General features: G+C 39.1%; 1 protein-coding gene and 1 long non-coding RNA gene across 2 annotated transcripts in view; one reads left to right on the forward strand and one right to left on the reverse strand.

The window, feature by feature from the left end:
- Window positions 1–7157, forward strand: part of LOC125617440 — a 22421-nt gene extending 15264 nt beyond the window's left edge. The window contains exon 2 of the long non-coding RNA XR_007348440.1: window positions 7022–7157. This is a non-coding gene — a long non-coding RNA (uncharacterized LOC125617440). The remainder of the gene's footprint in view (window positions 1–7021) is intronic.
- A 382-nt stretch (window positions 7158–7539) lies between these two features.
- The window catches only part of Glo1 (glyoxalase I), a 19117-nt gene continuing 16204 nt past the window's right edge, over window positions 7540–10452 (reverse strand). The window contains exon 6 of the mRNA XM_015487677.2: window positions 7540–9771. Coding sequence (XP_015343163.1) covers window positions 9677–9771 — 95 coding nt within the window. The 3' untranslated portion in view covers window positions 7540–9676. The remainder of the gene's footprint in view (window positions 9772–10452) is intronic.

Raw genomic sequence — 10452 nt, forward strand, 5'->3', positions numbered from 1 at the left:
ATTCCCCCAACCCCCCACCCCCACACACACAAAAAAAAAATAATTGAGAACAGTTTCATGGAAACAAAGGGAGGAGTGTTTCAAGGAGGCCAATCTTACTTGCTCCCTTGAATTGAAAAACAGTCTTAATGAGCAGGGTGCGTTACTGCCAGCCATACTTTGCAGTAAAGAGCTGTCAACATGAACAACCTAGGAAAACATGTTTGCCTTGGTTTTAGCCTACAAAGTGTTCCTCTAGTCACGATTTTCCCATTTCTGTAGTTTACTTTAAATTTTTTTTCTGTTTTTAATTTAAGTCTATCAGACAAATAAGCATACAGCTTGTTGAATTTTCACACAATGTGCCCAGGTCAAAAAACACATTGCCAGCATCCCAGAAACCCCCTATGCTTCCTCCAATTATTATCTTTCCCTTGTGCCCCAAATAACTGTTTTCCTGACTTTTAATATAGTTGATTATTTTGAGAAGTAAGCATGATAGAGTGGATATACAGCTTATGTATGATCAGAATGTCAGGTCAGTGGTGGCAACTTAGAACAAAGCAGCCAGGGAGGGAAAGAAATATCAATCAGGCGCCAAGGAAAAGCCTGTCAATCAGCAGGATCTCCTGACTAACACCTGTCAATCAGCAGGACTCCCTGGCCAATCCTGGAGTTCAGCCAGCACCCCTGACCAACTCCAAAGGGACAAGGGACTCTAAGCTCCGTCGAGCTCCTACGCGGTTTCTCCTCAGAACCTTCTCCTGTCCACTCTGTGGGTCTGATCTAGTTCCACCCGGGAGTGATATCTCAATAAAGCCTCGTTGGGCGGCCTTTTTAAATCTGCCTCCTTTGGTCTCTGCCCGCCTTGCCTGATCTTACAGAAAACCCACCAACTGACTACATCCCACAGGAAGGCCTCTAAGACACTCAACCCAAACAATAAAGAGTGCCAATGATAAGAACATCGAAATCTCCACATTAGCTCTGTATTCTCTAGAGCTGACATTAGGAGATGCTGTTATAGAACTAAACTGCCTGATAGTAACGGGGATGAAAGGGCCCAACACAATAGAGGCCATGCCCTTAACCTTCAGAAACAAGGTGGGTGTAAGGTTGGGGTGTCAGTCAGTGAGGGGAGAGGCTCATCTGGAGAGAACTGTAGAGGAGATTAATAAAACCTGCACTCCCCAAGGTCAGTAGATGAGCAGCCAACAAGCGTAATGCTCAATCTATGCTATCAAAAGAAATCAAAGTTGGATAGTGAAAAAGCTGAGTACCATTGATCCAATAATTTTTAAAAAAACCACAAGTCTCTGCCCAATTTCCACACCTGAACTTGTTTTTCACACCCAGAATCCACTGAGATTGGGTTTCCAGGAAGAATGACACCACAGCAAAGCGAATCAGTAATGATCTCCTCCAGGTCTTCCCTGGAGGGACGACATTCTCTTGCTAGGGTAACCATACACTGCTCCCAGTTACCCACTTGGGACTTTGGTACTTCCTGTTGCAACAGCTCCAGGCTCTGTTTATACACAAAACCAAGAAGAACACTGATACTTCGTACAGTGGTTCTCAAAGTGTGGTCCAGTGGTAGCAATAGCATCACCAGGGAACTTGTTAGAAATGCTCACCATAGAACCTACCCCAGACATATTGAATCAGAGTAGGGCCCAGACACTTGTTTTGACAAGTGTCTCCAGGTGATTCTGATGCATATTCTGTTTTGAGAACCACAGATTTAGAGGTGAATGCTTCAAATTATTGCATCAAATGCTTTGACTTACCACTAATAGCTCCCAAATAGGGTGCTTTACTTTTTTAGTGGGGTGGTCCAATACCAGGGATTGAACTCAGGGGCACTCAACCATTGAGCAACATCCCCAGCCCTATTTTGTATTTTATTTAGAGACAGGGTCTCACTGAGTTGCTTAGTAACACGCTGTTGCTGAGGATGACTTTGAATTCATGATCCTCCTGTCTCAGCCTCCCCAGCTGCTGGGATTACAGGTATGCACCAATGAGCCCTGTCAAAAGGGTGCTATTAAACCTACTTTACTCCTGTAGGTATTCTGCTTCTTGTTTTCTAGCTGTTTTGTGCAGTTTGCCTCCAAAAATTCTAATTTTTCTTGATAAAGGATCTATCTCATATTTTTAGCCTTCTTGTTCTAAAAGGACATTTAACATGACTGTGTGTTAAATCCTTATATCCTATAACTCATGTGACATGGTATTTAAAAATATTAATTTACCTCCCTGCATTTCTTTGTAACCCATGGCCCCATCCCCATCAGGCAGCTAGACCCTGGGCCCAGGGATGGTATAATAGAAAAAAGGCTCTTGACTTTCAAAACTCTGAACCTTGATATTCTTTGGCTTGTGGGAAGGGGAGTCAGGACAGAGGGCTCTTCAGTGAGTCCCTGTGAAGAGGCCTCACCTTTCGCTCACTTAGTGATTAAGATAAACCACAAAATCCTTAGATAAAGGTATCTGGGGATCTAGAAGGAGAGGGGGCTTGTATTTGGCCTCCCAGGTATACCTCCTGGAGTCAGCAAGACCCCTAAGAAGCAATGGCTAAAGAAATATCTGTGAGATAGGACCTTATATAAATCTCATAGAATTAATTTCCTATGGAATAGCAAAGGGTTGTGGAGAAGTCTTAGCCACAAAGATCTCTTTAAAGGCCAACATGGCATGGAAATAATGAAGCAGAAGGGAGGTGCCAGCAATAAGGAGTCAGTAATAATAGTTAACGATGGTATCAAGCCAGGAGGGAAACCACATATGGGGGACAGAAATCAGAAAACAAGCAAATAGCAAAGGGAAGTGGCTTTTCTGTCATATCTACTGGTAGGCAGGAACTTAGTCTCTTGATGCCATCACATGTAGAGGTGGGACTTGAGTGGCGCCTGCGCACCTCTTCATCGTGCTTCTTCATGTGTTGTCTGTCTCCTTACCATCTTAAATCTCCACCTAGGGTTGTGCATTTTACTATGCTAATAGGGTGAAGGTTATTGGGTTACTTTGGTGAGAGTCTACACATGGGTTTGCCCCTCACTACCTGAATTGACCTTCTCATCTGAGGTTTTTAATATTATTTTATTCAGACCTGGCATTTCTGCTGACCACATAACCTCCCAGCCTTCCATCTCCTGGCATTATCATTCCCATGAACTTGGAGACTGGTGCACCCCTAACTCCTAATTCTCTGGTACAGCTGTTAACCCTGTAAAACTGAGAGCTAGCTTGGCTGTATTACTTCCCCTGAAAGGTTTTACCCCTCACTCCTAAAGGAGGTCCTGTCTTTCATGGAGCCCCTGACTGTCATTTTAGCAAATGCCAGTGGGATGGTTCACCTAGGAAGACTACATGCTTACCTTCCTCCACCTTCAAGAATTTAAGATTTTCCCCCAGAGGAAAGTAGCAGGAGAGATCCTGTATTTACTGAAACTTGGTTTTTAACCCTCAAAAAATAGGGAGCTTTATGTATGATTAGAATAAAGAAAATTCCTGCTTCTTACACTCTTGTGTTTGTGGATTAGACACACCACCTGTAATTCATTGCTACAAATAATATGTTTCACTATGTAATACTGGGAGAAACGAATTTGTATTTTTGGAGGTAAACATTTTTGCTGATGCCGGTGATAGGAGTCTGTAAAATAGTGCTTCTCAAACTTTATTGTCCATATCTATCACCTGGAGATTCTATGAAAAATACAGATTTCTGATTCAGTAAGGTAGAGGTGAAGACTGAAATTCTTAATTTTCAATCAGCTCCAAGGTGATGCTGATGCTACTGGTACAGCAGCTACCTTGAAGTAGGGAGGCTGTCTAAAATACTGGTAAGATGACTATGTTATGTAGGTTTTTGATATATGTTAGCTACATTTTCTTAAATAAAATATAGTTTGGTAGGGTGGTGGCTACCAAATTGTAACAAAAGAAAGTTTCTTCAGAATCAGTCAACTAAGAGCTGGAAATGTGGAAAAAATATAATGCTGGGGCTGGAGTTGTGGCTCAGCGGTAGAGCATTCGCCTTGCATGCAAGGGGGTTTGATCCTCAGCACCACGTAAAAATAAATATAAGTGAAATAAAGGTATTGTGTCCAACTACAGTTAAAAAATAAATATTATATACATATAATGCCAACTTTATGGGTTTTACATGTTTCATTCAACTTTTGTAATACTTAAACATTATGTTTAAATCATTAAACAAATTTTGAATGTCAATTGAACTTGGTCATGAGAATTGTAAGTCTTGTAAGAGTTTTTGAATACCTTAATATAAATGTATCTTCCAATTTTTAATATTATCATCCTGAACAGACATGTGAGTGGCAGACAAAACGCATATTTGTTAACATATATAATTTAAATTAAAAGGTAAATAATATAAATGTTAGCATATTAAACAATATTTCTTATCAATTTTTCAGATTATAAAAATGATACTTGACCATTTTAAAGAATTTGGAAAATACAGAAAAATACCAGGAAAGAAATAAAATCTTTGGTAATCTCAGCAGCCAGGGTTAACCACAACAACTTGGTATTTTCCCTCCAAGTATTTTTTTTTTTTGGTACTAGGGATTGAAGCCAGGGATGCTTAATCACTGAGATACACCCCCAGCCCTTTTTAAAAAATATTTTACTTATAGGGTCTCACTAAGTTGCTTAGGGTCTCGCTAAATTGCTGAGGCTAGCTTTGAGCTCGCCATTCTCCTGCCTCAGCCTCCTGAGCCGCTGAGATTAAGGGTACAATGTGTACATCCTGCTTTTTTTCATTTACTGTCTCAGGTGCAGTTTGCTATGTTTTTAAGTGTTCTTTGAAGGCACAAGTGTTTAAATAGAGTTTTAAATAGTGTTTAAATCAAGCACAAAGTGCTTAAGTCATGTTAGAATAGATGATATTCTATTATTATGCGTACTATGAATGTTAACTATTTCTCCATTTGGGGCTTTTATTTCTAATTTTTTGTTGCTAGAAAATAACACAAGCAACACATTGTATATATTTTAGACATTGAAATCTGACTATTTTCTAGGAAACAGAATTCCCAGAATATCACAATATTACCCAGTAAAAGGATCTGGACATTTTAGTCTTTAAACTCTTGAAACCTACTGCAAAATGAAATGTGTAAACAGTTTGAAGTCTATGAAAGTGCCTATTCCATTACCTCTACAGCAGACCTGGGTATTGGCATAAAAAAAAAAAAAAACCTTCTATAATATTGTGGGACTCAAACCTGTGCATTTATAGTATAAATTCTATCAATTAATTTCCACTTATCCAATTACTAATCTGCTTCACCATTTCTTCAGTAAAGAACTGAGAATTGAAAGGCTGAGTTAATGTAACTGGTTGTCCTCTCTGGATAGCTCCATCTCTGATTTGTGGATGAGTTGTCAACTGTGTCCATACAAACATATTCAATCCAGTTATCTTTGTCATTATAGAAGTATATAATTTAGGGGCTGCGATTGGGGCTCAGCAGTAGAGCACTCACCTAGCATGTGAGAGGCCCTGGGTTCGATCCTCAGCACCACATATGAATAAATAAATTAAATAAAGGTATTGTGTCCAATTACAACTAAAAAAAATTTAAGTATATAATTTAATGTTATATAAAACATTAAAAATGAACTTAAGGGTTCCCCCCCGCTTTGCAGGGCTGGGGATCAAATCCAGGGCCCCACCTATGCTAAGTAAGCACTCTACTACTGAGCTACACTCCTGGTCCTCAAACAAGTTCATATGAAAAGAAAGTTGAACATTTTACAGAACTCTCCAAGACAAATGGCTCATATAAATTGCTGCTGAGTTAGATGTGAAAATCATATGTAAATCAGGAGGAAAGCATAACAGTATGGATTCGGCACTCAGAATCCTTTGTAAATGCTTTAAATTTATGCTCCACTTTAAAGAAACCAGAATTGGGGGCTGGGATTGTGGCTCAGAGGTAAAGCGCTCACCTAGCATGCATGAGGCACTGGGTTTGATCTTCAGCACCACAAAAAAATAAAGGGTTAAAATATAAAAGGTAAAAATAAAGTGTTGTGTCCACCTTAGAGAGAGAGAGAGAGAGAGAGAGAGAGAGAGAACCAGAATTGGAAATCTTCTATCAGTGGTTCTCAATAGGGCAGTACTGACCCCTAGGGGTTATTATGGAAACTTGGACATTTTCAGTTGATTTCACTACTGGTTTCTGGTGAATTGTGAGCAGGGATTTTGGACATCCAGCAATGGCCTGCACAGTCTTGGGAAGTCCCATTGAATATAGAAAACAACACAACCCTATTTCTTCTTCTCAAGGAGTTGAAGTACAATTCCCCCATACGTGTGGGCTTCCTTTCAAAGAGTACAGAAAGGAGATGGATGTGTTGGAGAAACTTAACAAGCATCACCTCATCCATAACTTCCCCCAAAATTCTTTGGGGCTTTGGGGAGGTAATTAGGCTATGAGGGCAGAGCCTTCCTGAATGGTGTTTTGTTACTGGGGATTGAACTCAGGGGCACTCAACCACTGAGCCACATTCCCAGCCCTATTTTGCATTTTATTTTAGAGACATGATCTGAGTTGCTTAGCGCCTCGCTGGTTGCTGAGACTGGCTTTGAACTCATAATCCCCTTGCCTCCACATCCCAAGCCAAAGGGAATAGTGTTCTTGTTTTTAAATATTTTTTGGTTGCAGTTGACACGATACCTTTATTTTATTTATTTATTTTTATGTGGTGCTGAGGATCGAACCCAGGCCCTCGCAGTCTAGGCTAGCCACAACCCCAGCCCAGGAATAGTGTTCTTTTAAAAGTCATTAAGAGGGGGATGTGGCTCAAGCGGTGGCGCGCTCGCCTGGCATGCGTGCGGCCCGGGTTCGATCCTCCGCACCACATACAAAGATGTGTCCGCCGGAAAACTAAAAATTTCTCTCTCTCTCTCTCTCTCACTCACTCTTTCTTTAAAAAAAAAAAAAAATCATTAAAATGGTAAATTAAAAAAAAAAAAAAAGTCATAAGAGATTTCTCTTGGCAGTGTGAAGACACAGCAAGAAGTTGCCTATCTACAAGCCAGGAAAGGGATCCTCACCTAGCCCTGGGTCTGCTTGCTGGTGCTTTATCATGGACCTCTCAGCCTCCTAAACTGTGAGAAATAAATGTTTGTTGTTTAAGCCTTCTAGTCCATGGTATTTTTGTGATAGCAGCATGACCTAAAACACAGTGTTAAGCAAATCCTAGTCAAAATACTGTGTGGGGAGACCACAAATGATTACTGTTCAACCATCAGCTCGATATTCAAACCACCTGTATAATAATGGAGTCCCAGTCTCAGCCCTGTAGGGCTCATGGGCCATGACTCCACACTGACCTTAAGCCACAGTACCACTGTCTAATCATAGAAGAAAACTTCTTGTCCTCTGGTTTGCTTTTTCCTGTCACCACTTGTCAGGCAAGTTAATTTGGAGGTGAATTGTTCTAATCCCTAGGAAGGCCTGCTTATACAATATTTTTTTTCAATGCATATAGGAATGAAATTAAGAAATAAACAAGAACTGTCTTTGGCAAGATTTATTTAGCAAGTAGAGAAATCTTCTTTTCCTGGAAATAAGGTTTGAAGTTATTGAATTTATGGATCTAAGAGGGCTTCCATTTGACAATTGTAGCATTCAACACTGAAACTGGTTTTCTTAAGTTTCTATGACTCACAATTTGATATCTGATTTTTCTTCTCTGTGTACTTTCCTGCCACAATCCTTTATTCCTTATCCTTTCCTCTTCCCACCCTTCTTTTTTTTTATGATCTTATTCTTGTAATTCCCACCTTCTTTGCCTATACAAACTACCTGGTTAACAGGCTGTATACAATTGTGACTACTCCCAGTTCAGAATGACCTTGCAAGCCATTTCAAATCCTTTCAGTACTAAGGACAGCCTTTTGGAAGAAAGAACTTGATTGAAAGAAGTTTACAAATTAAATGGTCTTATCTAAAATTTTATTTCAGTTATTTGTTTAAATTGCTCAAACAAATTACATTTCATCTAAAACGGAAATGTAAAGTGTTTCTAGCAGTACAAGAATAATTGGCATGGCCTATCCAAAGGTCTTCCACTACAGTCTACAGAAAAACCTAAACCACAAACTGGATGTTTTTAATTCTCGGGCCATAAGACATTTTCAAAATCACCATGATTTTTTGAAATCTAGCAAACCATCAATCATAGGAGGGAAGACTGCAGAGCTGATTTCTGAGTAACTAAGTTATGCTACCAGTGAGTATAATGTGATTACTAGAAGACCATGGGGTAGGGAAGACTCCTTGTGAGTTGGGTATCACCGGTGCAGGAGTAATTGTGTGTAGGGTAGCCTGTCTTATAGACTTCTAAGCTTCCACCCTCATTGCGGTACTCAGGCCCAAGAGTTAAGAGCACAGTGTGCAAACTCACTGAAGGTTTTACACTAAGATACTAGTGCAGGAGGCATGGTGAGGAATTTTGAGGCATAATCTAAATAGTAAAAATAATAATGAGATCTTGAGTACTTGAGCCTATTCATATTGCCTTCAATTCATTATATTTTACATGTGTTATAGTTTAGATATGAGGTGTCCCCCAAAAGCTCATGTGTGAGACAATGCAAGAAAGTTTAGAGGTGAAATGACTGTAGAGCCTTAACCTAATCAGCGTATTAATAATTCATTGATATAGATTAAGTGGGTGGTAACTGTAGGCAGGTAAGATGTGTCTGGAAGAGGGAGGAGATGTTCCTTTGGGGTTTGTCTTTTGTTGCTGGTGAGCAGAGCTCTCTCTGCTTCCTGATTGCGGGCCTGAGCTGCTTTCATCTTCCACACCTTTTGGTCATGATGTTCTATCTCACGTTGGGCCCAGGGCAATGAAGTTGGTCATCTATGGACTGAGACCTCTGAAACCATGAGAACCAAATAAAACTTTTCCTCCTCTAAAATTGTTGTCATGTCTTTTAGTCATAGCAGCAAGAATGTTAACTAAAACAACATGTCTAGCCTTAATACTAGAGTATTAAGTGATGTACAGTATATTACAGCTTAGTCTGAGGCATGGGTACCTAGTAAATATTATTCCCTCCCTCCTCCCCAATCCCAAATAAATGAGGTTAGTCCTTGAAATTAGTTTTTCTATCAGTATCCCTGTCAGCATGATTCTGAATTGCTCTCAAGAGTAACTTCTCTTTTGTAAAATAAACACTTTATACTGTTTGAAGTACACATGAAGATTCATTTTTGTTCAGTGTTCTTTACTTTCCATTGTGAAAAGTTATTTCTGAGGAATTGAAACCCCAGAAGATAACCACCACAAAAAAATGATAAATGTTTCATTTTCAAAAGATGATGATTCAAAGGCAGACCTGAAGAAAAGTAATATTTAGGAGACAGAAGGCAGCAAATGCAGCCTCTAAAGGGAATTGTTATAATTATTGCCTAAAAAGTAAAGTTATAGAACTACATTCAAGGTCATAAGATAAAGCACTACTTTAAAACTAGAATGATCATTTAGGTGGAAAAAACAGCTGAAAAAGGAAATCGAAATAGACTAAAGAATAATTTGAACTGGAACAATGATCCATCAGTTCTAGATGCTTCTGGTATCTGATATCTTGAGTCATATTGTTTCCTTCCTTATCACCATCTTCACTGACATCGTAAAAGGAGCATTCTCATGAACTAATAGTTGCTGCTATTTTGTTTGGATTCAAAATTTCAATCCAGTAACCATCAGGATCTTGAATAAATGCCAGACCTTTCATTTTACCTGTAAATTAAAATTTTTCATTACTGGAAAAACTCAAAAAAACAATCAAACAAACAAAAGCCTTGTAAATTAAAAATAGTTTTATCACACTGGGGTTGTGGTTCAGTGGTAGAGAGCTTGCCTAGCATGTGTGAGGCACTGGGTTAGATTCTCAGCACCACATATAAATAAAATAAAGGTACACTGACAACTAAAAAAAAATTTTTTTAAATAGTTTTATTAATTCAAATTTTAATTTACATTTTAAAATACACTATTTTGTCTGTAGGTTTTAAAAACAATTTTTTTAGTTGTCAATGGACCTTTGTTTTTATTTATTTATATATGGTGCTGAGAATCGAACCCAGTGCCTCACACATGCTAGGCAAGTAATCTACCACTGAACCACAACCACAACCACATTTGGAGTTTTAATTTTTTTTTTAAGTTGTAGATGGACACAATATCTTTATTTGTTTATTTATTTTTATGTGGTGCTGAGAATCGAACCCAGGGCCTCACACCTGCAAGGCAAGCATTCTACCACCGAGCTACAGCCCCAGCCCCTGTAGTTTTATACTTTTAAAAAATTCTGTATTGTGGGGCTGAGGATACAGCTCAGTTGGTAGAGTGCCTGCCTCACATGTACAAGGCCCTGGGTTCAATCCCCAGCACAAAAAAAAAAAAAAAAAAAATAAAAAA

This window comes from Marmota marmota, unplaced genomic scaffold (genome assembly GCF_001458135.2).
Source record: "Marmota marmota marmota unplaced genomic scaffold, marMar, whole genome shotgun sequence".
NCBI lineage: Eukaryota > Metazoa > Chordata > Mammalia > Rodentia > Sciuridae > Marmota > Marmota marmota.